Raw genomic sequence first — 27,606 nt, 5'->3', positions numbered from 1 at the left:
TTTTTTCTGCCCTTCTTTTCAAGTTTTGACACAACTATCATTTTAGAAGAAAAATGGCACGCTGGCTGCTTTTTATGATAGAAGATTATTTGAAAATTATTTCAAGATAACATTGTAGCACTTTTTATAATACTATTTATGCATGTGAGTTTATTAAGAGTTTGTTGTAAAAATAAAAAAGTAACTGAAAAATACAGATGAGAAATTTTTCGCCAAAAAAGGAGTTCCCAAGCAAGCCATATACCAAATTTGAATGATTAGAACGGCAAAAATATGACAATCTTTTACAGTAACAATGCCAAATTTTTATTGATTATCTATTAGATTTTCTCCTTTTTTTTGGTGCCATAATTCTTTTTTCATGCTATCATTTATTGAAAGCCGCATCTTTATACCAAACGACCAACCAACAGGGAGAGTAAGCAGACAGGCTCTAAGCCTTTAAAGCCACTACGTCATTTCAACCTCAAACCCTGAACAGAAAGCATTACCACCCATTAGCAACTGAAGTGCTCTTTTGCAAATAGTTGAGTGAATTTATAACAGTAGCCACTCATCATATCATTCTGATGAAGCCTTCCTGTTTTAAAAACAACTTCCAGAAACCATGCACGCAATGAAGCTACTTTTGTACGCGAAGATGCACTACAATATTACCAAACCAAACAGCCAAGGATGACTTCCCACTTTTACCAGCAGCCATATCCTCAGAGAAGTGCCGAGTCATGGACAGCTGTAAGTTTGACTCCCCAATCTCATCAGCGGATTGAGAGGAACTGCTGAACGCCACCAGTTCTACCACTCCCACCACTGGCTACGAAACTACCAACATGAGGTCGATACCCAGAGAACCTGAAGTCTTGACGCTGGAGGGCATCATCACCATTTGAAGCACTTGTGATGTCCGAGCAGGCAGTGATGGAGATCCCATCCTTTTTATTTCCTGTCTGACAAACTTCAGGTTCCGTTGTTTCCATGTTCAACTGGAGCTGCAAGGAACCGGAGGTTTCTTTGTCATTGGTCTTGGCAACGGCCTTGGACTCCTGCAGTTCCTTTGTATTCAGAAAACGACCGCCAGAACCTCTTGCTCTATTTAAAGCATGACGATGCCGAGACTCGTGGAGATAAGGCTAAACACATTTTTCAGAAATAGAAACTATTAGCCAATTTTTGATGCATCTGGTCAACCAGTGGTAGAACCATGCCCCCATGCAGAGAGGAAATAGAAGCTATTGTATACCAACCTTTCGATTTTTTGACAGTTTGTTTTGAGCCTCTTGCTTGGCACGCGATTCTCTACGCCTCATAATTGCTTTGAACTGCTTTGCATTCACAAATATAGGCTCATCTTGTGCAGCATCGAGAGGAAGCGGCACACGAATAGGTGTCATGCCCATCATTTGGGAATGTACCTGATCAGTTATAAATGGAAAGTATATCATCAAGAAACACGGCTTAGGCAGTAAGTCAAAAAATTTTCTCCATCTCATATAGCAGTGCAGGTCAATAACTATTTCACAAAAGATGAATAGTATCATTAGGACAAGCCCCTGGGTTGGGGAATCCAGAACCAAAGAGCCCACTTGATAAAAAAAAATAGGCAACTTCCTAGTTGCTTAAATGCTCGTGATGTTAAGTTGTTAACAATGATAATCTCATCTTATCACAATTAATTTTGCAGTATTGGTGAAAGTCTAGATCCTAAAAAACAAGCTACCATTAATTTGAATAATATCAAAGATAGCACTTTTCTGTTCCACGAGAATCTTTTGGACAGGAAAAGCATAAGCATAAAAAGAAAGGAGATGCAAAGTGGGAAAAAAGGTTAAAAAAAGAATGAAATGGCACAGCACTAATGTAGACTATGTGCTGAACCTTGAAAATTTTGCAGAGCTAGTGCAACACTTCAACACATATTCCACCTCCAAGAAGAATTAAGAAGCAAATTATACTACCACTGAAAATGACCCAGGCATTGACCAATAGAAGAATCATATCAACCATAGTAACTTTCCCCATTTATCTATCACCCATGCTTTCCAGTAGGCAACACACATCTGGTAAACAAGAATATGGACAAAAATAGGAAGAAAGATGCAGTGTAAAGAATACAGTATCATTTAAAAAAAAAAAAAAAGAAGATAGTGAATCAAGCTCCAATACTAATCTACTGCCACCCCTTATCTCCCCATGAATCTGAAAGCTTTATCTCCTTTATTATGTATGTATTTTGTAAGTTCAAAGGTATGAAGTTTGAGGAAAAAAAGGACCAAGGGAGGAGAGTCTTTCTTGTCCACAATGATTATAGTTGTTTGAATTAAAAGGATGCATTCTTAAACATTCACGCCAACTAACACATAAATCTGCAATTAGTTACATAAAATCAATGATAGAGTGATAGTCTGTTGTTGCACTTACCACAGAATGAGGGCCATAAGCAGCAACTAGCCCATGATTGTATGGATCAGTGTAATTAAAAGGATAGGTTGCCTACAGAAAGTATACAAGCACATTGTCACTACTTGAAAGCTCATCCAATACTCCAGATAAATGTCAGAAAACTACATCAATTGACTTACATGTTGCCTGTAATCAATTGATGAACAAGGAAAAATGTAATCCTGAAATAAAACACTTGATTTACTTGGGTCCTCTTCAGGCTTTGCATGCAATCCACACCAGCCTGCACAAACCAAAAATATAAAACAAAAAATAAAAAACTTACACACCAGGCAATTAAAGATCAATGCAAAAGTGGAAGACGATAAATAGAGAGCTATCATTTGAAGAAATTCCATTTATTCACTTTTTTACAAATTAAATGTCTTATTTTCAAGAGGGGATCTTTTAATCATGACATCCACTTTCATAGAATGCTTTTACCTACCAGTTGCACCTCAACCCGAACTTAAAAAAAGTAAAAAAACAAAGACAAAAACAAAAACTAACGGATTATATGCAAAAAATTTAAAAAGTACTGGTGTCTCACTGTCATACATTCTCTACTTTCTTTCCAAATTTACCTAATATAGTGATTCCAGAGGTTCCACCTTTCTTTTCAAAACATTATATATTGTCAACTGCGAGTAGTATTCCTTTGTAGTCAAAGGAAAACATCCATATGAAATGAACAAAAGACTTCCCATCTCACATTTTTCACAAGTATGTTCATATTTTGTTTAGACAGACAACATCACATCGGAAGCTCAACATCTTGTTCATTAAGTTTTGTATGAAATTAACTCCTCTAAGATAATACAGCATGTCTGAAAGTGCGGAATGTTCACAAAAACAAAAGGTATGATTTACAATTGTTTTCATCAGGAAGAATAAAGCAATATAACATAAGAGATTTAAATGACAGAAAACATGCCTTGTATGACTTTGGACATCCGATTTGCCTGCTCATCAAGCAATAGCAGAAAATCCAATAAAAGCATTTATAGATTGTAACACTGACAAGCACATATGTTTTGTATCTAATACTTCGATCATTTCTAAAACCACTCAAGAAACAGTAATCACCTCATCTGACTATAATCATTTTATAAATGAGCTATTAGCATAAAATGAAGCACCAATTCTCTATGCACAAAGACCATAAAGTGAGACGTGCATGGGAGGAAATTTCTCCCAAGTTTCCTCATTAAAGTGTAAATTTATAAGTCAATTCTCAAAATGCTTTAGCACAACACTGGATGGTGATCTATTTCTATGCATAAAAGATTTAGTTAATATTGTGCACATGTATATGAGCATAAACAGTTTGCTTAACACATTGTTTAACCAAAGTAAGATAATGCCATCATAATATGCACAGTGTCTGATGATCTTTCTGTGCTTGTTACTAGGAGAAAACCAAACCCAAGCTTGGATAGAAGAATGATAATGGTGCAAGAGCGTGACAGTCAAGTTAGAATTTTGTCTGCATTCTAGCAAGAGAAGGTAAGGAAATGATTAATTTCATTCACAACTAAGAGTAAGATAAGTAGAGAATAAAAAAATATGGCTTAAGATGACAAAAATAATTGCAAAAGAACTTCAAGGAATAAGCTGGCTGGCAAAAAATGACCTCCTGATTAACATGGTAAAATTCTGAAAAAGGAGAATGCAAGCAAACATATGATCTTGTCTCTATAGAGCAAGCATTAATGAATCTAGATGACCAGCCAGAAAAAGAGCTAAATGAGAACAACATATTCTGTATATGATCTCATATACATGGGATAAATGCTTCGTTGAGTTGTCCCAAACATAAACAAAGCTTTTACATATTGATCACATTCATCAAACCTCTAGTGAAAAAAAAAACAGCATGGTTTAAAGAAAAAGCATCTTAGTTCCAAGGAAGAAGAAGAGGAAGAATACTGCAAAATTGGTAATACCCACCAAATCATAGACTAGAACTAGTCTATGACAAATTTGTTTCTCTTGACATATGTTGCGACAAAAAGGCAGCCAGGCATACTAAGATTGTTTTACAGAGACTGATGGCAAGTTGGCCACAAGTTCACTACAACGAAATTGCCTCTCTATTTGCATGACTTAGGCAATATTTAAAGTAGCAAGATGCATGGTCCTAATATGGTTTATTTCTTTTCTTTTCTATCCTCAACAATTTTTAGGTTGTGATTTGATATTTAAACTAGTACCAACCTTGCTAAATCAATTGGATTCACAACTTGCTAATATACTAGTTAACATCACTGAGAGGACCAATCAGAATATGTACTACACTACAGCAGATTTTACAAATTCAATTTGTCTTCCTTTGCAACATCTCTATTCAGCTTTAGATAGCACATGTAGAACTAAACTTCAACAAAACAAAAAGTAAAAGCTCAATTAATTTACCTGGCTGAACCGATGTAATATTTTTTCTGTATTTTTCATTTTCCATACTAGCAACTTCCGGGCAAGATTGACCAGTTGACTGAGTGGAAGACGATTCTTGATCTTGAAAGTGAAAACCCAACTGCTTATTACCCTGAAAGCATTCCACTGGAGATGCTGCTTTAAAAGTTAAATTTCTTGACAGAGATGACTGTTGCCCTTGTGAGTTAGTAGAAGTCCACCAAGACTGGCTATCATCAACACATGGGGCCATCATGCGAGCATTGTTAAGATCATCCCCCTTCAGCAAGTCCTGCATTCTGCAGAATTGCGAATGTTACTTAGTGCACCAAAATTGCTAAATAAACTATCTTCAACTTATGTTAATTTTACGGTACTAACTGCAACCAGTTTACCTGCTGATGAAGTTAAAAAAGGCCAAGCAAATATTTCCTTAGAATAGTTAAATCAAAGTAGTAGACTCAACAGCCTTAACCACAATAACATTCCAAATGACAAGTATTTGATTCAACAAGCAAGGATTATTTACATTATCCTAAGACAATTACAATTAGGACCATCACCTGCTATGCCTGTCCTCTACATTTTTGAATCATGGATAATGCATTTTTCCTTTTCCAAAGATTCAGTTTAATATAAAGAGGGAGATTAATAACACACACACACACACACACACACACACAAAATGTTGCTGTCAGAATCCTCCTGAAGGCTGAAATACGTATTTTTCAGAAAATGGCAAAAGGCATTCAATATTTTCATACGAGAGTGGCCACACGTTGAAAAGCTAATTCTTGCAGCCATACAGTAAAACTACACAAAACAAATGCTAATCAGCAGAAGTTCACATTCTGATAATTCTAGACAATGCAAATGCATGACATGTATCACGGTAGAGGTTCATCCTTCATATCCCATTTTTTTTAACCCCTCCCCCAAAAGGAAAAAAAAAAATTGGTCAGCTAAATCAGAGGTTATAAGATACCACATAGGATTTACAAGATAACGAACTTATTGAAAACAAGACACTACGCCAACCATCAGATTTAAAGAGAACTAGTGAATAACTCCGTCTGAAACCAGCATTGCACGAGAGGAAGCAGCATAGTGCCCCCAAAGAAAAATAAGTTCTGACTTTTTACAGCATAGAGGAGAAAAAATCAGATGAAAGATAAATACAACCATCCTAAAGAAGTAAGTGATATATCAAAAATTAAAAAAAAAAGACTTATTTTTTCCATTTTTCTTGTACTCCTCGAGGGATGGCACAGAAAGCCTAAAGGTACCATTTTTATTTTAAAAGTGGATGCTTTGAATTGAAAGGTTCCAAACAACCAAAACCCAGAAAATATATTTCCCAGAGGAGTTAAACAACAAGAAGCAGGAAAAGGACAAAAAAAGGAAACGAAAACAAAGGAGTCAGATAACCAATGAAACATGCAGCACTTAACTACTAGCCCATTAATATCATCACAGTAACGGCGGTAGTATAAGTATCACAGAAACCACAACCACAATAGCCAGTAATGAAGGGTGAACATAAAAAGAAAAAAAAAAAACTAAGTCGTGCAGATTTCTTAAAACAATGGAAAACCCATATGCAAAAGCAAAAGAAAAGTAGTTGAAGAAGTAGAGGGAAAGAGTTAATGGCAGTAGTAATGGTAGCGCCACTAGTATTGAGATGATAGGAGAAGAACCTTTGGGATTTGGTAAAGATTGAAGATGTTGTTGCTGCTGTTGTGATGGAGTCGGGCATGTCTCCTTTCTTCAAACCGCACAACGAATTTACTCTGGCTTTCTCTTTCTTCCTCCTTTTGGCTTGTAATTACTTACTCCTATCTTCTCGGCCTTGCTGCCTGGTACTAGTAGACTAGACTAGACCAGAATTCAATATTCTATACTGTTTCAACGGCCTAAAACCACGGCTTCCTGGCTTCCTTCCTGCGTCCTTCTCTGCATCCGGAAAGCAAAAAACCATACGGTATACAAACGGTGAAGCTCGATTTACCAGCCCACCACCACAGCACCACCACCACCACCACCAAACTCCCAAGATTATACTACTATAGTACTATAGCAGTAACTTCTTGCCTGGGATATAATATAATAGACGTATTATCAGATCGAATTTAGGATTCTTTTATTTTTTTTGTTATTAGTTTAATGTTGGTGTCCAGGTTTTCTTGTCGTGTTTTGTGACGTATGGATATTTAAAACATGGAAGTTCAAAAGCCCCGCAGGTGAATTTGCTAGTAGTAATATATTGTGACATTACCCTTAAGCCGCCGACCCTCATAATTAATTCTACCACCACAGCCATGGCACTCTGTTGCTGGTAGGCGTAGTACTACTACTTTTGTGGAAAGAGTTTCTGTTTATTTATTAAAATGTACTTAGTGCTGGACTAGATTTCTTATCCAAATCTGCAGTGCAGTGTCTATCTCTCGGGGAAATGGGGTTCGAACGGCTGTCGCAAACCGATTGGGTCAATTTTGTGTGAAATGCACGAGACATAATTTTGCATGGACGTGATGTAATTTACTTTTAACAATGTGTAATTATAGAACAAAATTTTATGAACTACACACATGATGCGAAAAAATGATGTACAAGATGCAATCTGAACTTTACATTTTTTTTTTAATAATCAAATCTTAGCTATGAACCTTCATGAATGGTTGCTTCCATCTCTGGGGGTCATGGGGTTGAGTACTACTAAATACCAATACTTCCTACATGTTAAGCGCACACGTGGTGTTTTATTAGTAAGAAAATTATTTACTTGTACTACAAACACATTTTTCAACACAATTTTTTATATTCTCGTCACATCATAAAATGTGTTATAGTAATTATTTTAAATAATATCTTGTACGATCAGTGTCAGAATTTGATTTGGTTGTCAGAATTTGATTTGGTTGTCAGAATTTGATTTGCTTCACCTTTCCTTCTTGGACCCCACAATGGCCATGGCCAGAAGAGATATGATCAAGTTCTTCTATCACTGAATTGAAATCATCACATCCTTTCAGCCTTGCTCTACACCTTCATTCATTTGTACGATTGGTATTACTATAACTTTAATATGAAAGTGTGAATTTAGGAATTCTTTTTTTTTTTTGACAATTTATCCTTTGAATTCTATAATATGCATCATAACATGCATTCTTGCTCGATCGTAGGACCCCATGAACGTATCTAAGGTGGTGATTAGTTACATTTTTACCATTAATAGCATTCATATTTAGAAGTATACAACAATTATCTATTGGGAGATGTGTTTGTTATACATGCATATATACATATATCAGCGTCTCGCTGCTGTCTTTTAGTCTTTGTAGGTATCGGGAAAATGCATCAGCGAACAACAAGCAATAAACTCCATTCCATTGTTGTTAATGGATTAAACAAAACTGTATCGACTGCTGATTCTCTCAGCGAAGTGAATTCGTCGTCAAATCCATGGAAATTGGAATCCCTCCCTGATTCGATAACAGCAGTGCTTTCAATTTTGCTATCCGCCGGATCAGCGACAAAAGTTTTTACAGACTGCGTCAGCATTTGGATTATGGGTTTTTTTCTTCATGTTTTGAGGTGAAAAGACATGAAAACAAACTAGGTCAGACGACGTTAGAATCTACATGCAATGCAACGACTCGAACACACAGATTCATTCATATTCAAAGCTAATGTAAATAAATGGGTTAATTTCAGGCATCATATCTGGCGAAACATATACAAGCAAAATAGTCCAAAATTACAAACAATTATTTGGAGAGGCACAGGAATTAAAAAGGAGAAGACCGTAGCAGAGATGATGGGACCCCGGGGGATAATGTTGATGAACTCATTTTCATCCACTCAATTGTGAATTGCGAGCTTGTTTCTTGGTTTATCGAAATTTGATATTTACTGCTACTTTTCGCTTGCAGCGTGTTTCGTGCTAGTAGAGAAGCAGAATTAGAAACTGCCGCTGCTAAACCGCCAGATCTTTTATAGTAGCTTTTAACTTCTAAAGTAGCGTTAATTTTTCTTGTCGTTAGTTTAATTGACAAACAAATGAGGACGGACAAGTGAATTCAGCTGTAATACTACTAATACTATGAAGTTTTTACGGCCCTAACAACTGGAATCTGTGTGATGGAGATGGAGGCCGTCGCAATTAATTTCTCCGAGGTTGTCTGCACTGTACTGTAGTCATCAATCATTGGATACGTACAGAGTTAGAACAGCGTTGGAGCCACAGCACCTAATCTCAAATAATTTTTTTTATCAAGGAAAGGAAAGAGAGCTTAACGGTTCCCGCTAATCCACAAAGGGAAAGGGGGCGGCAAATCACTTTGGAAGGGTGCTGTGCTGTCGATCTTTGTATGCGTCCAAGTTGCGCCAACCAAAACCTCGTATAGACGGCAGCTATATTTATACGTGGCCCATTCTCAAGCCATAAATTGATTCGTGGGCTCTCCAGCCCATTTATAAAGATATATGTACGTATAAAGTAGGAACTTTATACTCCCCTTTTCTACTCTAAAGTAGCATAAATTCATTTACCTGAAAATGCGACGTTACGTATGTGACTGCAATTTTAATTCTCAATTATGGTCAAACATAAATGCGAGAACCACCAATAGAACCATTGAGTGAGACCACCAAAACTGGACTAAATCTTTCTTTACTCCTTAACTTAAACATGTAGCACAAAGGACAAATCAGGTACAAAATTCTAATTTCACTCTCTAAAAAAATATTTTAATCATTTGAACTGATTTTGTAAAGGATTAGTAACCTCAGGGGAGGTCAGTGTAATTGTTCAAACCACAGGGGAGGTGAGTGTAAATGTCAAAAACCTCAGGGAAGGTTTCTGAAATTATCCCTAAATTCATTTACCTGAAAATGAGACGTTACGTATGTGACTGCAATTTTAATTCTCAATTATGGTCAAACATAAATGCGAGAACCACCAATAGAACCATTGAGTGAGACCACCAAAACTGGACTAAATCCTTCTTTAGACTATAAATTGAGGGTTCGAACTCCGCTTACAGTGAAAAAAATTCAAATGAGATGCAAAAGGCTCAAAACACCTCTTTGATCTAATTAGGTTCTTATACCTATTAAAAAAAAAAGAAAAGAGATCCACCAATAATATTGGTTGAGAATCTTCAGAACGCACACACAACCTTTAGTTGCACGGGAAGAAGAGTTAGAACAAACTCAGTTTATTCTCAGATCATTCATTTTCTTGTGTCATACATTTACGAAGTTTAATTTCAAGAGTTAGTGATGTAAAAGCAGGCTGCCTGTGTCGAGCGTGCTCTGTTACAGTCCCTTTTTATTCTTTTTTTTTTTTTTTTTTCAAAGGGGAAGGCTGAAAGAAAAATATGAACAGAATCAAATTCTAGTTTTAGAACGAGCAACTATCACTGGACTACACTTTACCCTCAACTGTTGTATTGGCAATCAATCAACAAGCAAAATTCCCCACCGAGCAACAGAAAAAATGCTTCCACGATCATCAATTCCCTATCTACCACAGTCATGACATTGTATAGATTGAAAGGCGGGAGAAAAAAAATGAGAACGTAATAGTAATACAATGCCAAAGTCTCAGCCAAGAAACAAAGAAGACAGTAAAATTTGTCAGAAAAAGCACCTAGCCAAAACAGAGGAAAACAAAGGGTCAAAGAACACGACTTTCAGACACTGTAAAAGGACAAGTCATACAAGACTGCATTAAATCCTCGTAACTAATACTACTATTTCCTTGCTCTCTTTTTTTTTTTTTTTTTTCCCGGAAACGATAGATGATTACTATTTCCTTGCTCAGTAATGTGCTTTTATAGGCTACTGGATCTTTTTGTCAGCTGCCGGGCTCATTTTCCAAAAAAGTTTAGTTCCAAGCAGACTGGTGTCAGAAATTTATTCCCTATCATCAGATGGATGAACAACTTCAAACAAATTTTCAACCAAAAAGCTAAAACTCTCTTCCTTTGTACGGCATTTCCTGTCAAATGCAGACCATTAAGTAACATGAGTTGCTTGATCTTGTCTATCCAAAATTCAAAAAATACAGAGAAGAATATCATCAAATATCCAAAAGTCAAAAACAGAAAAAGTGATCAAATATCCAAAACACCAATCTGATACTGTATTGCAACAGTAAAATATGACTCTGGGTTATTGCACAAACTTTGCACCTCGCTAACCGCAGCAAAAACATGATGAGGACGTCATGAACCAAGGGGTCTTGTGACACAAATTTGACACTAGATCAAGCGCTCAATAAGCAGAGTAGTAAACAGCACACACCAAAGACAATACCTCTCCTACTATAGCAAATAATAAACTATTGTTATTGAAGAATTGATTCTTCTAAAGAACAGATAAATTGAGAACATTCATACAGGGTTATAAGTTGTTGGCATGTACACGACTTGCTGAGGATGACTAATCATCATTTGTCGTCCGTACTGCAAGGATAATAGACAATACAAAAATCATTTTACTAACCATTAAACAGTGAAAGTACATTATATATTGGAATATCACCACAAAACTGCACCTGAGGTCCACCTGGATGAAAATACGGTTGCGGTGTTGGAGCAGCCTGTGGATTGAACATAACAGGCTGGTGTGAAGTAAATGTGGGGCCAATCTGCAAGATTGTGAAATTTCCAAGGATAAAAAACATGACTATCATTTCTCAACCCAATCAAAAACTAGTCTGAGGATAAAACACAAGGAGCAAAATTCAGAACACCTATGCACATAAAACAAAAGAACCAATGCAATAAACCAGGCTTATGAGTCTGAGGCCATGCCATAAAGTAGTAATAAATGGAGAAATCACTGAAAATGGCATAAGGTAAGCGTCTTAAGGATATCTTAACGAAAAAAATGCTACTAAGTCAAGTACAAAAATCATAATTCATATCAAGAAAGACAAGACACTGACCCCTATGCCAACAGGCATGCCATGCATGTTCGGTATAGCAGCCATACTAGTTGGATAATAAAATGAACCATCAGATACCGGAGATGGAGGTCTCAATGGCGTCTGAGAAGGTATGAAACTCTTTGCATTCGGATTTAGTTTGAATTCCTGAGATAAGAAATGGATTTAAGGAACAAAGTTAAAATATACTAACAAAGAGAGGAAACAGAAAGACAGAAACAATATGTGCTGCAAAAATATCAGGGAAAATTAGAAAGATAGAGCATTACTACCTTAGCATGTGGGTTCAGTGTTGATTTTTCAGAGGACAGTGAACCCATTGATGAGCTGGGAGATAATCCAGGACCACCAGAAGCAGACGCACCACCTCCAAAGTCTGAACTGGATGAGGCAGAACTGCTAGGACGTACCCGAGAGCTGACAGATTGTACCGTGCCATGTGCCATCGAAGAACTGATAACATCTGAGAGTTCATTAGAACTTGCCTTTTCCTGATTTTTAGATGATACACGTGATGGAGCATATGCAGTGGCATTTGCAGATAAGCCACCTTTGTCACTGCTTTCTAATTTTGACCTTTGTGATGACCGTGAGTCTGCAAAACAACAAATCTCCTAGATGTTCAAACACACACACACACACACAAAAAGGACAAAAGAAGCATTCGAAGACATGGCTTCCAAGGAAATGAACTTTCAAAAAAGTCTACCCTGAAGAAAAGGAGGTTTTGCCTTTTAGTAGGTTACAGCAACCCATTAAACTTCCCCTTCTCTCTAACAAAAAAGTGGGGAAAATTAAAAAAAAAAAGATGGAGAGATCATCTTCCGGAGTTTGGGAACAGGCAAGATCCTATTCCAACTAGCCATACACTTCACAGGGGAATGATGAAGATAAGTTTAGTCACCAAGTTCAGGAATCACATCAAATGATCAAGATAAGTTTAGAGCAGCCACAACATATGGACCTTTCTACTGTTCATGGAAGAACAAGGGATGTATGGTATTGTCTGTCAAAAGCATTCAAAAATTAGATTTTATTATTCCTCGCTAGATGTCCACACATGATATAGTGCAACATTTCAATCATATGTTAACAAACTCCCAACACAGATAAAACCAATCTCCATTGCAAAAAGCTACTAGGGTAAGGCAGTCTGATGATTAAAAAAATGAAAAAATATGTGACGTTCAGAAGTATCCAGTTTCAACGTTAAAGCTGCAGCATGCAATTTTGCCAATGTAGACCAAAGAGTGAACTGGGAAACAAGGTCAATGTGTTAAAATACCACAACACCAAAAAGCCCTAGGAAAGGACTTCCAAGATAACAAAAACAACACTACACTTGCTCCTGCTTAAATTCTGGAAAAACTCATACTACCCCTTCATGAAAATTGTGATCCATCTGTAATTTTATGTTCTCAAGGTTGAACATAATTTATGAGATACAGGAAATTTGAGGCTTTCTCTTGTTTCAGAGTTTCAAGTGGAGAGAAAAAAAAGAGAATGTGGAGAGAAATGGGGTGAAGAAAACGTAGGAAACTCTCTCCAGAAGTGGAGATAAGTAGGACAAAATTGGTTTGCTTCATTAAAAGGTTTTGCTGTATAACATACACCATCAAAAACACCAAAAACTTTGAAGTTTGATGGTGAATGGGCAAAGTCCAACACAATAATGATATTTTCTCTTCTACAACTCCCAAACATGACCCTTTCCCTTCCCTTATCTTCTTTCCTAATTTAAGTTTTCTTTTCTTTTCTTTTGTTTCCTCTATTAAACTCACAAACTAGGTCTAAAACTACTACTGCAAATCATTTACCAGTTCAGACTTCTTTTTCTTCCTTCTAGTTCTAGCATCAAGCCTTCAACAGGAAAACCTACCAAAAATGGTTTCCCAAAAGCAGCATCCATATCCGTGCTGCCTACAAACCTCTACAATGACTTATGCCAGCTCGCAGACTAAGTAGTAAACCTACAAGTAACACCAAGGTAAAAACCCCATGCTCCATAGACTAGATTGGTTTTTCTAGACTGTACAACACCGGAAGAAACAACAGAGCATAAAATTTTCCTTCTTGTTCCTCTTTTATTTAAATTCAGCAGGATTTACCTACCCTATTTACCTCTTGTAAGATGCTCCATATAGTAACACTCCTGATGCAAGAAGAATTTTGCATCCAAGTGAACATGATAATGAAATAAAAGTTGAGAAATAAATGTAAAACTAGCTGCTAGAACCTTTCTCCTAAACAGCAATCAAATTCCAGGAAATTATATATCTGGACTACAAAGCTTTACCATCCCCAGATAATTTTGGAGAAACAAAGGTCCACTCACCCTCAGGTTTTGAACTTTGAGCCTCCTCAGACACCTGCATGTAAGTAGACAGGATTGTGTTTGTAAACAAGTATTCTGCAGCAACATCATAAGGATATTACATGAAGCAATGGTGAACATTGATTTCCTAAGCATTTGAGAGTAAACATTTACCATTTCATTTCCTGCATCATGGTCAGCAAACTGGTTCTCGTAAGCCCTGAAATAAAGTATTCTCAATTCAAACTTCATATTATTTAGAAAAGTCTGTAACTATATCAACCACAGTATAACACTAAATGGTTAGGCATCAGACATGACAGAGACCTGCTATCTCCGACATTTAAAGAATCTTTAGACAAATGTCCAGCTGATAACTGTCTAAAATGATCATCCGAACCAGATTGATGTACTTCCCTACTGGTACTTGACTGAGCTGAGTGTGCTTCCTCCTGGAGAGTCGACAAAACAAACCAGAAAAATATCACTGTTTGGATCCTTCATTTTTTCAAAAACTAGTTTTTCAAAAGTACTCTAAAAGGTACTCTAAAAAGCAATCTAAATTTTTTTCAATATTTAAAAATATTCCAAAATATATTTTAAAAACTCTACTACTCTTAAATATTCCAAAATATACTCTAAAAACTTTGCTACAGTAAAATTTTTCAAAAACACCCCCAAAAACAGCTAATCCAAAGACAATTTTTTTTCCAACTTTAGCTACAGCAACTTGTAAAAACACCCTAAGTTTAATAAAACACACCCCAAAATACCCAAAAAACACACCCATTTCCCTCTTCTACCACACCCTCCCTAACCATTTTCACTTCCACTGCTGCCACCCCCACCTCAGCCCACCACAGCCTGCTACCACATCCACTGCCGCCTCCCCCTCTTTTTGCTCTGGTCACGCAACCAGCACAGAGGGGGGCAGAGTGAAGGGAGAGGGGGTGGCAGGTGAAGGAGGACGTGGAGGAAGGAAGGGAGGGAGGGAGGGAGGGAAACAGGGATAAGGAGACAGAGGGAAAGAGAAAGGAGGGGCGGGGGACGATCGGAGAGAGGAAAGGCGGGTGGCAGGGAGGGGCAGGAGAGGAAAGAAAGAACAAAAAAAGAAAAAGAAAAAAAGAGAAGTAAAAGAAAAATAGGAAAGTTTTTCAACCACTCCCCAACAAATACACACAAGTTTTTGTAAAAATTCTACAGTAAACTACAGTAAGACAAACTCCCAAAAACCACACCATCCAAACGCATATTTTTGAGTACAGGTTTGAAAACAAAAACAAGGAAAAAAAAGTAGGTACTAAAAGGCAATAATAGGACAACAAATTAGCTTTCCAATTTACTAATATAATTTCACAGCGCATCCCAAACTATGCATTACAATGCACCTCCAAGATATTTAAAGAATGTTTCAACAATCAAGGCCACAGCTATCCGTTAATGCACAAAACTCCTGAAGTTTTATTAAAAAAAAAAAAGATTCCAAAAAGTAAAACAAAGGTGAAGATAGCCTCCAAATATGAAGCAAGTGTAAGAGAGGCTCCAAATAAGAGAGAAATGTTAACAACTGGACACCTACCAAAGGTGAAGATCTTGTGGACAGTTGAGCTCCATTACTAGAATTGACACTAGCCAAGTCAACAAATGACTTCCCAATTCCAGAAACATAGCCACCTCCAAATGTTTCATTATTGTGAGTATCCAACAAAATGTCATCACATCCACTGTCGTCAACCACTCTAAAAACTGACGAGAATTTGGTTTCTTCGTCAACTTCAAATTTTTCATGCAGTTGTAATCCTCTTTCCTATTAGGAAAACATGTTTTAGATGGAAGAGAGCAAGAAATGGACTAGTCAGAAAGAAAAGACAAAATATCAAGAAAGAATATTCCCACCTCAGCTAAATGGAGATCATGGGTGTCTTCTCCCTCTATTTCTCTAGCTATTCTTAAAGCTTCCCTTTCTAAGTCTTTCATCTGTGGACCCTTTTCAAGTTTTGTTGTGTAAAGTTCCTCATTGAAAGTGCTTTTCACTCCAAATAAAGTTTCATTTGCTTGAAATTGATCCCAGCCCCTAAAAAGAACAAACTTGGAGTTGGATCAGGCTATGTAGAAGGAAAGAAGTTGAAAATGGATGTCAGAATGTCTTGTAGTCAACTATTCCATTTTAAAAATAAAAAGCATATTTCAAACAAACTGTAACAATTCATCAAACATAACTTAATCAATAACAATGTCGCAACAAACTTGGAGTTGGATCAGGCTATGTAGAAGGAAAGAAGTTGAAAATGGATGTCAGAATGTCTTGTAGTCAACTATTCCGTTTTAAAAATAAAAAGCATATTTCAAACAAACTGTAACAATTCATCAAACATAACTTAATCAATAACAATGTCGCAGTCATCCAAACAGAAGATATAAATGGGCACCTTTGTACAATTCACTATGAAGCAAAAGTGAAAACCTTTACTATTAGCTTATCCTAGTCCCATTCCAACCGCCCAAAATTAATCGTTCTAACTGCGTGATTTCATCCAACTGATGTTGGATTCAATGCAAACCATGATAGATGACAAAACTTTTTTCCGTTTTGGGAAAGGGGAGGATAGTTAGAAACTATAGGAAAACAAAGAATTAAGTCATTCAACAACCTATCCCAGTGACCATCAAATATGTTCTCCAATTCTGGACAGACAGGATCATCATCTTCAGGGACCCAGCGTTCCAACTCCCTATCATTTTCAGCACGCCGTGATTGTGATATGAACGAATCTATCAGAATCTCCTGATGCTTTTCACGTTGGAGCTCATTTCCCAATCCATCCCTAGTCACAGGGACACCCTGTTACCAACAAGACCGGTGAAGGTCAGTACATCGTAGGAGCTGGGACGAGAGATATCAACCACGCAGGGATAAAGCCAACAAGTCAGTTGTCACCCAGAAATCCAGAACAACTGGAAAGCGCATTATATTTTTATACTTGCTGCTATTTCTAATTAATGAAAGAGTTATCACCCAGGAAGATGACACAGTAGTTATCGAAAACAAAAGAGCAAATAAATGAAGAAAACCTTTGCTATAACTTGCACAAGCTCTTTGGCAGGTATGATCAAAGTCTTTGAAGGTGGCTTGTTAATAGAATCTGTCATGTTCTTTTGTCCTCTTGAGCCATCTCTAACTAAACGAGCCATTTTCAGAACAATCCCTATGCAAGATGGAGCAAGCAGCATAATCAAGTAAGCACTATAAAACCAAAAAGTGGAACTCTAAAAAGCAATTTAATAATTCTGGGAGTGTACCGAAATCTTTCTCAGCATTCGTCGCATGAAGTATTCCAGAAAAAGCTGAGCCATCCACCACCTGGACTTCTACTTGATGCCCAACAAGACAAGTAGTCAAATAAACTAGACGTTCCCGTGAAGGGCTTGCATATCCTCCCTCTTTGCCTGAAACAACTGAAGCTAACAGCTAAAAAAGGAGAAAAAGCATATCTACACAAATTTAAATTAGCATTCTCACCTACACTACTTGAGCGACTTGGATTTGCTTTCACAGTCTGCAACTTACTATCTAATCTAGGGCCACCATCTTTCTCAGTTCTACGACGGCCAAAACCATTAGCAGCAGACCGAGGCTGAACAGCTTGCTGCAAACTCATTCTGAAGATATGTCCTCTAACGAGTGCAGGATGATCAGTAGGCCCTTAACTTAGATTCAGTGATTGTGCTGAAAATTAGAAAAATATCATGAATAGACGACTTCTTATTGTAAAAAGAAGGTCACTTTAGCTAATCTTAAGGACAAATTATACAATTCCTCGTGTAGTAAGTTTGCAAGGTGGTGGGAAGCCAAAAAGGATATTTATCAGACCAGTATACTGAACTCGAACAATATTCCGCCTGGCTCACATTTCCGTTTGACAGTAGTTACTTAGCAGCTTTTAGACATGACATCAATTAAGCAATCATTTTCTCCATGCTTCCAGGCAAGGTTGAAAAAGGGATCATCATAAGCAAGCATAGCACCGTCATACATTGTTATCCACTTAGTAAGCTCATTTCCTATTAGTTCAACCTTATGATGCAACTATTGCAAGAAATACTGCTACCCCTTTCAATCTTGAATACATCCATGTCTATGATGCTGATTTATGAACAAAAGGTTAGGCTCTTTAAGGCACAAGGACTAAGTTCTCTAAGGCTCAAGCATAAACATAATACACGTACGTATAGGACGAGTATATCAGTTGCAGTCTAGACATCACAATAGCCAAAAACCACTTTACGCCCAATTGCACAGGTCCAACATAACAACAGCAGTATAACAAAATGTGCCCCCTCGTGCCCCCACCAACTTCTTTTGAAAGGAAATGCTCATTAAAACAGGCAATTACAAACAACCAAGTAAAAAGACCAACTCTAATCACTCAAACCTCTCAAACCGCTGTACATTTTTTCTCTGGCTATTCCAAATCACGATCGCTTCTTTCCATTATCAAACTTCCTGACAAGCTCCCACAAGTTGTATCAATCCCCACAACAAAAAAAAAAAAGACTCCATACCAGATAACAACTTTCAGTTATCTAAAGGACAGAGCAATGCCACAAAAAATCAAGACTAAAAACCAAAAAAAATCTAAGCATAGGATGTAACTTCATCGCTGCAAAATTAAGAAAAGCACCAGACATGTTATGAAGAAGTATCTAAACATGAAACAACATCAGGCAATCATGAATTCACAACATTAAATACATAGTGGTACGAGAAAATTAAAAAAAAAATTGCTACTGCAGCAAGAATTTCAAAACCCTAGGGAGAATTCTGGTTACTAATAAATGCCCTAAAACCCTATGATCTACGGAGCAGCTTTACACTTTTTGTGCATGTGTTTGCGGGTGCGTGTAGACAGAGAGAGGGAGACAAGGATGCTTACTCGGCGGAGGAAACAGGAAAAAGGTCCGATCTGGTCGATTGGGATTATAATAAACAATAAGAAGAAGAAGAAGTAGAAGAGCAGTCGAAGAGGTGGAGAAGGGTTTGATCAGAGACAAGGCGACCCGCAATAACGAAGACGCCACTCTCCTCTTCAATTACTATTATGTGCTAATAATAATGATAAAATATAATTCCCAACTCCAAATTCTGGTAATCGAAAATGGAATGAAATGGGTTTGTCAGGCTGGATTCAATTGAATTCAATTTGAGTTTCGGGTTCGGACCCAAAAGAAGCTACGTACACGGTACATCCTAAACTAAGGACCCGAAACCCAAAAAAAAAAAAAAAAAAACAATTTTCTTTTGTAAGATTTTCCGCTCACAATTCCCTCCTTTCTTTACCACCCCACCCCCAGCCAAATGATGCGGCATTCTGCTTAGTCGTCGAATTGAGAAGATCATTGCGATCCAAATGGGTTCACTTAAATTTATGTATTTATGTATTTATTTATTAAACAAAGAAAGGTGGACTTTAAAAAGTCGAGAAGCCAAAAAAAAAAAAAAAAATTTTAAACCTAAGATTGGTTCAATTGAATTTGCAAACATGCATCTGTTATTTACTTATTTATTGCTTGGTGTGGGTTGCTGCTATTCTGCTCTCGAGAAAATAATTCTTAAAAATGGTCGAATTTTGTTTTATCTCAGGATAATTTCACATGCCTCCCTTGAGTTTATGAAAATTACGTGAATCATTCTCTAAGTTTTCAAATTTACATTTTCTTACCCAACACTGGGATTTTTTCAGCTTATTTGCTCCATACCAATGAGGTACTAATTTTCAAAGCACAAGTTGAATTTAACTGGTGCCGCGCTCTAAAAGACTTTTAAACCGTTCTTTATGTCTAATCGCTAAATTTTATTACCTAACTATTATACTTGATAGGGAAATTTTTTTGCAAAAGGCATGCTAAATGCTAATATTTTGAATATGTACACACTTAAGTAAATACTGAAACTAATTTTTTCAAACGACTCAAGATTAAGAAGGACCATAATAAATAAATGTTGCATAACATTTTGAATATTTGTGTGAAGCTTTGAATGAAAAAGTACCTTGGGCATACAAATTGGAAGAAATTTGGATTACCACAAAAACTGTAAAATTTCATAATTTAGACACTGTAATAATTACTTCAGAATATTACAAAGTATAATATACTGAAAATGGCTAAGAAAAAGTTACCCACTTGCACAAGTCTGTAACTCTTAAAAACAATTGGAAGTTACAAACCTTTTGATATTCCCCCTTAAGCCTTTCTTTCCCTTGAATTCTTCATGCAAACCAATCAAATTATTCATAAACCCCACAATTTAATCACGCATCACACATTGAATCTTCACATCCAAGCCTTGGTGCCTGTCCAAGCGAAGTCTAAACACTTGCGTGAATCTAAGTTCTGGACTATAGCAAGAGACTTGCCAATTCAGACTTGATAATCTGAATGCCGCCACGGAGCAGCCTGATCTCAGAAAGACCGCTGCATGAATTCCAGTGTAAAATCACAACCACAGATGCTAAGGGCATTTAAATTCGTCTTCGCCTGCATTCATATATATGTCATCTTATAGAGGTAGTTTAATTTTCTCAGACCACTTGAAGATGTCTGAGTACACCTGATCACCTCCCAACTCTTCGCCGGTAGCCCCGGCAGCAACCCTGATAATGTCCTCGATAAGAGCAAAATTACCCATTATGTCAACATGCGCACCGCTCTCGGTGCCACGACCCTCCAGAAGAAGATTAGACGGTGGAGCATGATCATACTCCCTTACATAAGTTTTGATTCCTGAAGGATTGAATCTAGTTTTCCCCCGCCACCCTTTTGCACACATGTAACCTGCACTTAAAGCAGGCACTGTCTCATCCCCATCCACAGTAAAAACACCATCTTTCAAACACTTATCTTTGTCATCTTCATCTGCCGACGTATCAATCTGGAAGGGAATATAGCATTCTGAGGAAGGGGACTGCCTATAAACGTATGCTCTCTCAGTTGGGATACCGACTCCATACATTGAGTAGATCTCCATTTCAGGAGCGTTTGGCAACCTGGATGACACAAAAAAGAAAGAAAATGCCAAAAATCCAGGATAATGAGAAATCGCTAAAACTATAGCAAAACAATATTCTTGAACAAGTTTCCGCTACTTCCTGAATCTAGTTGCTTAAGGAATATGTGGCATAAAACCAGAAGCAAGTTACATTCAGGAAAGAGCAGACATGCTTTGTTTGAAGAGTAGAAAATATTATGTGTTCTTACTTTGTTTCCAATGGGTTTGACCAATATTTGTAGTGTGCATACTTAGGGTCGTCCAGGTCATCAGCTATTCCATAGGAGAAGTGCGCATTGCCACGTGCCATCATTTTGGGGGCAACAAAATTTAACAAATCTACAACTTCTCCAGCTGTATAAACCTTGTATTCTGCAACAGCTTTGATGCCAACCAAACCCATGTCATGATACTCTGTCCAGACATCACGACAAGTATTATTTGCAGTATTGCTACCTTTAACTGCATCCTGCATGGAAACAACGATGTGAGCAGTTCAATGCTAGACTAGTTTTATGGCAAGAGTAACCAAGTAAGCACACTAACTAACAGAATTCGAACAGATACAAGTTCAAAAAATGAAAATATCTTACTAATTATTACCTGTGGCTTGAAAAGACAAATTACTCCATTCATTATATTCTGATTATCTGGATGAAATGTTGATTCACAGACCACACATCTCTAGATCTCCAAGTGATGTAATTACATACGATGTTGTAATTTTTCTTTTTTATATTAATATAGTTGGGATGAGAATCACGTTAACTCCTATAATTTAAGATGGAACAGAAGTATTTGCCTAATTTGAAAAGCTTGCAACAATCTGTACAGAACAAGACGAGGTTTCAATTACCACTTGCAGTGCATATTGATATTAAGGGCTGGAGAAAGAAAATTGTATATCAACTTTAATTGCATGAAACAAAGTGACCAGGAATCCTCACAAAGATCATGGAGACTCAAGAGAGATTACCCTAAAGTCAATCTTCTTGATCTCAGAAGAATGTGCTTCTGCCACATCTTTTCCGAATGATATTATCCTTCCGTAATTGACGATATTTCTTGCCTTAGATTCTGTGCTGACATTCTCATTGTCAGCTGAGCAGTCAGCAGCGTTGGATCTGTGCTTTTTCCTCTTACTGGGACGGTAGCCTTCTTCAGGTGACCAATCAAGGCCACCCCAAATGGTGTCACCACCTTTTGGAATCATTGACATTGTTGAATCCCATGTTCGTGTCATCTTCATTATGTATTGTAAGGTCTGAATGTGAAATAAATCCTTGTCAAGAGCACCTGGTGCAATGGCCCTGCATTTTAGGCAACAATAAGAGTAAGTCTCATCATTGTATTTGTATTCGCACAAATAACTAAGCAAAGATGTTTATGGGATTAATTATTGGCATGTGAACATGAAGTCATTGGAATGTCTGGCATGTATAAAAATCTCCATTGCACTCATACGAGTCATTCTGTAAACCCTAACAAAACACTGATAATGTCATGTAGAGGCACAAATCCTTCAACGATATCTAAAAATCAGCAAAGAAAAGGAAAAGATGTCCTCAGTTGTCACCAACTAGCAGAAGCAGCTTCAAATTGATATACAACTAGTAGCCGACTGAAAATCTAATGATGTCCATAAAGCAATCACTATCCATCCCAAAATGCACAAAGTTCTGTACATGTGCAACTAATGTTAGTAAGACTAAATCAAATTTGTGGTTATCTAACAGCAGGTGCTAAACACAAATTGCACCATCCAATGCTCAGATATGCCACATCACTGTTATTACAGGTTTCTTAAGATCATTAATACAAATACAAAAGCATTTATTAAAATCATGTGTTGCAATCAAGTGAAGTAAAAACATGTGAGAATGCATTTGAAACAAATTCATAGATGTCTGCGATGATAAAGAAAATAGTAGTATTCTCTTAGAATGATACTTAAAATAAGAAGCTTAGCTGTCTCCAATTTTGTGAGTCAGCGTTAAAGGAAATCTCAGTCTTCTCTTCCACCCCTCCTCCCCCCACCCTTCCAGGTCCCCAAGAAATGAAAAATCAGAAACCCCAAAAAGACAAGAATGATATGGTTAAGAATGCTTTCTCGGAAGGGCTAAGCCAACCAACATCACATATAAAACTAACACCTAATTATACAGCAAACAAGATGCAGTCCATCAGAACTTTGTGACAAAGTTTGCCTTCCAAAAGATATCGTCTTTGTACATAGCAAAAAAGCAAAGGATTTTTCCCTTATCTGTCTTACTTGTAAGGATAAATAGATTAAGTTAGCTGGAACTATTCCTTCCATCTATCTGGTTGCGGTTCTCAGTGTTCAGTCTGTCAAAAATAAATGTAACATGAACATTTCAATATACCTGGCAACAGCAATATCCCTGGCCTCAGCAGAGAAAAGCCCAGAGACAGATTTAGGAACACCTAAAAATGGTCCTCCAATGTTCATGACAGCCTTTATATGCTTGGCACACCAATCTGGTCCTCCACCACCACCCATTGGAGCTGGTGCTTCTACCCATTTCATAAAATGCAGAAAGTATAGGGCGCCCATGGAATGTGGAACTACAACTGCTTTTTTGCCACCATTTGTAGCAACCATTAGTTCTATATTGCTTTTAATCCGACTCAGTGTCTGGTCACGCACCTGATCAGGTTTAAATACCAAACTTCAGAATCAGAATTAACCACACAATTCATCCAGTCAAACCTCGATTTTGCATTCTAAGGCTCAAACCTTAAGATAAGTGTGTACCTCGGTGTTCTGAAATGAGATTCTCCAATCATATGCAGCCATATGCATGGTTTTCTCCTCATATCCAATTCGAGCCAAATTAGCAATTAGAACAGCCCAGACAAAGTATCCAGGAACAAAGTAATCTGCAGCAACAAGTCCAGGGACAGGCCTGACCCTTATACCAGGAGGATCCAAACCAGTTTCATTGTTCAGAGACATATGCTCGACCCAGCATAAAGGTCTGGAAGTGAAAGAAATATAAGACTGATAAGCATGGATTGTTGGTGCGAAAGCAATTTACTCCTTAAGCAACTCCAACGCCTCACAAGAAAAGAAATAAATTTACCAACAAATATTTTGAGCCATAAATAAACAAAGTTAAAGAAAATAGAAGTCATTTACCACTGCTTTGCTTCCGAAACTGCATTAAGAAATTTAAATCAGTAGATATCTTATGTACTTTAGGGTAAAATGTAATGCTATTTGTGTAGGGGACAGGGTATTTCCCAACCCCTTTTTGCAAGATGCCGAATACATGTAGCTTGGGAAGTACCACATGATAAGCACGTGCTTGGCACACATAACGAGGTCTCTGACATACGACTGTCCTCCCTATTATCACAGACAGCGCTCGAGCCACCCAATCGCCGACCTACCTGTCTCCCCTATTTCCCTATGACAGAACGAGACCCAATAAAGGGGCGCTTCTCTCCTCCTATAAAAGGGGAATTCTCCCTGTCATTTTCAGGTACGAAAATTACTAGAAAGCTTGCTACAATCACTTATTAAACCGGAGCTAGCTTAAGCATTGGAGAGACAGTGGGGGGATAGCCCCGTCCTTTTTGTCTTGCAGGTAGTTCGGCTCTAGTTGCTCGGCAATTCCCAGCAGAACCTCTACACTATTCATTTTGAGAAAAAATAAAAAAAAAATATGACAATGAGTACAGGAACAGACTATCTCAACAATAGATAGGAACAGACTATCTGTCTTGTTTGGAAGTTCTGAACTTCCACAAAAGATTAAAGACATCCTTAATGCCATGACTCAACAATGATGCCAAAAAAAATACTTGCACAAGTCAAAACTCAGATCTTAAAGAGCAAAAATGTGGATTATGCAAATTGAAATTTGTGATGGAGGGAGGTGCATTAAGTTTGTTGCAGTTATAGTAGATGGATCCATATATATATATATATACACACACACACATACATACATACATATATATAGAGTTTTTCATAAGTAAAGCCGGAAATCAACAGGAGGTTGAATGGGGATTTACATTTAACGGTTCTGACACTCGAATTCATCCAGTGAGGTGTCCTAGATTGATTAAACTACAACTTCTAATTGCCTTAAAGTCTTATTTGCAGAACCTGAAAAGCAAACTCAAAGCTAAAGTCATCCCAGGCCTACTGTAAAAGAATGACACTGAAAAGGTACTCTAAATTTTCAACATTTTAAATCTTCCTTGGACTTTCATATCTTGCTTCATTCCAGAATGGCAACTCCAGCAGTAAATAAGACCAAGCTTGTATATAAAACCAGTTAATAAAAGACCTCGTTTTAATAATTTTTTTAATAAACAAAGAAAGGAAAAATACTCACCTATATGAAATTTGCAATTAGTGTGACCTAACTATGCATAATACTGACAGATGTTGACAATCCACCTTATCAGTCAAACTACTTCACAAATCAGTACATGAACTATGCATTTCTATATTCCAAGCTCAACCGAGTACAGTCTCCAAACATGTAAAAATAAGATAAAAATGGATAAAAGTTTACTTCCAAGATCCTCACTACATCCATATTGAATCCAAGTTCACCTTTTCACAGGCACAGAGCAAATTGCAAAAAAAAAAAAAAAAGGGTCGCCAACTACAACAATTCACGAGAAGAACAGTGCCACTCATCATCCACTGAAGCTGAAGCTAAACCGATGGGAAAACAGAATAAATCAAGTCATAGAAACTGGTAAAATGCCAAACTTTACCAAGCATACCTTTTGTAGACTTCTCCAAAAGTGCCTCCCCATAGCCTCTTTCGAAACAACCCTTCAGCACACTGATGCCCCTCCCAAAGCTCGAGTCCGCCGGTGACGATTCCGGGTACAAAAACCACCGGATGCTTGGCCTTTAATCCTTCCTTGTGCAATTTAACCCCAGGTGGGTCCGGCCACGGCCCTGTGATTGCCTCCGAAACGAACTGCGGGATGGACGCCGGCATCGCATTGTATAAGAACAACAAGCCCCACCACACCGTGCAGACGCAGCCAACAAACCAACAGCAGTTGTCCAAGCACGACCATTTTACCCTTTCCTCAGCCTTTTTGGGGATTTTCTTGTTTGGTGTTAGCTCCTTTTTCTTGTTGTCCTCCTCTTCCAGTTCTGGTTCTGGCTGAGGATGAGTAGGCTTTTGGTTTTCTGGTGGTTTTCTCCTCCTAAGAAACGACATCGTTTACTTGGATTGCTTCTTCTTTTCTTTTCTTTTTTATCCGTAGGGTGGACTGGAGAGAGTTGGGGAAGGTGGCCGCTGGTGGCGGGGAGAGGAGCAAGGGTCGTGGTCGGAAATGGGAGTGAGGGAGGTCGGCTGTGGAATTTTGGGGCTTGGGATGCTTTGATCAGTTGATTGGCTGGCCCAGGAGCTAATGTGGGGCCCAGAGTGGAAGAGTCTTCCGCGTGGGTGGCGGTTGACTTACTTGACGATTGCCTTCTGGATTATTGATCACGGGACAGAGACAGACAGATAGAAGGCCCCGGAGAGTCATTAGATGACCTGATGATTTCATTACACGGTGAGTATCAAGAATCGAGCCGTCAAAATAGGTGATTTGAGCGAGTTTAGATCGGTTAAAATGAATAATGAATATAAATAAGATGAGTATTTATTTATATTTATTTAATTAGATGAGTATAAATAGATAAATCAAAAAATGAATTAGTAATACTTTTTGGATCATCGATCACAGGACAGAGACAAACAGAAAAAGGTCCCGGAGAGTCATTACTCATTAGATGATATGATGATTTCATCTGTGTATGAATAAACTCGTTCAAGCTTGATTTTATTAAAGTTTAAGCAAGGTTACATTCTGTATTGGATTTAGTTTGAAGTTTTAACCTCGATTCAAGCTTAGCTTAATTAGCATAATGTTACTTCGGTTTAAGGCTGCAAACGAATCGAGCCGCTCGCGAGCCGCTTGAGTTCGAGCCGACTCGAGTCAAACTCAAGCTCAAACTTGAGCTCAGAATATTAAGCTCGTTAGCTCGCGAGCTTGAGTATATATATATATTTATTTATTTATTTATTTATTTTTATTTAATAATAAAATTACGTATATTATATTTTTTATTTTTTATTTTTATAGTAAAATTACGTATATATCCTTAATATTTTATTATTTATTAAGAAAAAAATATTATTTTATTTATTTTTTAAAAAATAAAATAATTATTTTTTTTTTCGAGCTCAAACTCGAGTGATTCGAGTCGAGCTCGAGTTTGAAAATTGCCGGCTCGTCAAGCTCGAGCTCGAGCTTAGTAAATTTCAGTCGAAACTCGGCTCGATTAGCTCAAAGCTCGACTCGACTCTGTTCGTTTGCAGCCCTACTTCGGTTAGATAGAAGCTCGTCCAAATTTGACTTGATAAATATATGAGCTTCAATTGAGAT

At 37.4% G+C, this 27,606-nt stretch overlaps 3 protein-coding genes across 6 annotated transcripts; all 3 read right to left on the bottom strand.

Moving 5' to 3' along the window:
* Positions 1-678: 678 nt before the first annotated feature.
* LOC113767497 (nuclear transcription factor Y subunit A-6) lies at positions 679-7,059 on the bottom strand. The gene is made up of 6 exons (XM_027311615.1): positions 6,552-7,059; positions 4,855-5,153; positions 2,580-2,683; positions 2,419-2,490; positions 1,245-1,412; positions 679-1,130 (listed from the first exon to the last, which is right to left on the bottom strand). Exons 1-6 carry the CDS (start codon positions 6,608-6,610, stop codon positions 759-761), a joined length of 1,074 nt encoding a protein of 357 aa, XP_027167416.1. The 5' UTR covers positions 6,611-7,059; the 3' UTR covers positions 679-758.
* A 3,272-nt stretch (positions 7,060-10,331) lies between these two features.
* LOC113767921 (polyadenylate-binding protein-interacting protein 4) lies at positions 10,332-19,254 on the bottom strand. Of its 4 annotated transcripts, none has more exons than XM_027312124.1 (15): positions 19,058-19,254; positions 17,644-17,850; positions 17,424-17,579; positions 17,196-17,329; positions 16,775-16,965; positions 16,020-16,197; positions 15,703-15,930; positions 14,451-14,575; positions 14,298-14,343; positions 14,145-14,178; positions 12,082-12,404; positions 11,810-11,956; positions 11,417-11,509; positions 11,259-11,324; positions 10,332-10,858 (listed from the first exon to the last, which is right to left on the bottom strand). In XM_027312124.1, exons 2-15 carry the CDS (start codon positions 17,780-17,782, stop codon positions 10,829-10,831), a joined length of 1,890 nt encoding a protein of 629 aa, XP_027167925.1. In that variant the 5' UTR covers positions 17,783-17,850; positions 19,058-19,254; the 3' UTR covers positions 10,332-10,828. The 4 variants fall into 4 exon arrangements, with proteins under 4 accessions (XP_027167925.1, XP_027167926.1, XP_027167927.1 ...); XM_027312125.1 differs by having other exon boundaries at positions 17,424-17,570; XM_027312126.1 differs by having other exon boundaries at positions 17,692-17,850.
* A 932-nt stretch (positions 19,255-20,186) lies between these two features.
* On the bottom strand, positions 20,187-26,633 carry LOC113768835 (phospholipid:diacylglycerol acyltransferase 1-like). Its single transcript, XM_027313341.1, has 6 exons — positions 25,939-26,633; positions 23,948-24,170; positions 23,556-23,839; positions 22,148-22,481; positions 21,381-21,640; positions 20,187-21,169 (listed from the first exon to the last, which is right to left on the bottom strand). Exons 1-6 carry the CDS (start codon positions 26,388-26,390, stop codon positions 20,683-20,685), a joined length of 2,040 nt encoding a protein of 679 aa, XP_027169142.1. The 5' UTR covers positions 26,391-26,633; the 3' UTR covers positions 20,187-20,682.
* Between the last annotated feature and the right edge of the window lie 973 nt (positions 26,634-27,606).

The sequence above is a fragment of the Coffea eugenioides genome, chromosome 4, assembly GCF_003713205.1.
Source record: "Coffea eugenioides isolate CCC68of chromosome 4, Ceug_1.0, whole genome shotgun sequence".
Taxonomy (NCBI): domain Eukaryota; kingdom Viridiplantae; phylum Streptophyta; class Magnoliopsida; order Gentianales; family Rubiaceae; genus Coffea; species Coffea eugenioides.
Note: the sequence above shows the minus strand (reverse complement) of the source record. Positions and strands in the feature narration are given on the sequence as shown.

Bases quoted from the DNA above. Each gene is read 5' to 3' on its own strand.
- LOC113767497 (XM_027311615.1), bottom strand. From the start codon at position 6,610: ATGCCCGACTCCATCACAACAGCAGCAACAACATCTTCAATCTTTACC. The intron at 1,413-2,418 runs GTAAGTGCAACA...ATAACTGATCAG, and splicing joins CTTATGGCCCTCATTCTGTG to GTACATTCCCAAATGATGGG. The intron at 1,131-1,244 runs GTTGGTATACAA...AAATGTGTTTAG, and splicing joins AACTGTCAAAAAATCGAAAG to CCTTATCTCCACGAGTCTCG.
- LOC113767921 (XM_027312124.1), bottom strand. From the start codon at position 17,782: ATGAGTTTGCAGCAAGCTGTTCAGCCTCGGTCTGCTGCTAATGGTTTT. The intron at 14,344-14,450 runs GTCTCTGTCATG...ACTTTATTTCAG, and splicing joins TTAAATGTCGGAGATAGCAG to GGCTTACGAGAACCAGTTTG. The intron at 11,325-11,416 runs GTGCAGTTTTGT...TTATCCTTGCAG, and splicing joins TTCATCCAGGTGGACCTCAG to TACGGACGACAAATGATGAT.
- LOC113768835 (XM_027313341.1), bottom strand. From the start codon at position 26,390: ATGTCGTTTCTTAGGAGGAGAAAACCACCAGAAAACCAAAAGCCTACT. The intron at 21,641-22,147 runs GTAATCTCTCTT...GTTTCCATGCAG, and splicing joins TCAAGAAGATTGACTTTAGG to GATGCAGTTAAAGGTAGCAA. The intron at 21,170-21,380 runs GTAAGAACACAT...TGTGTCATCCAG, and splicing joins TCAAACCCATTGGAAACAAA to GTTGCCAAACGCTCCTGAAA.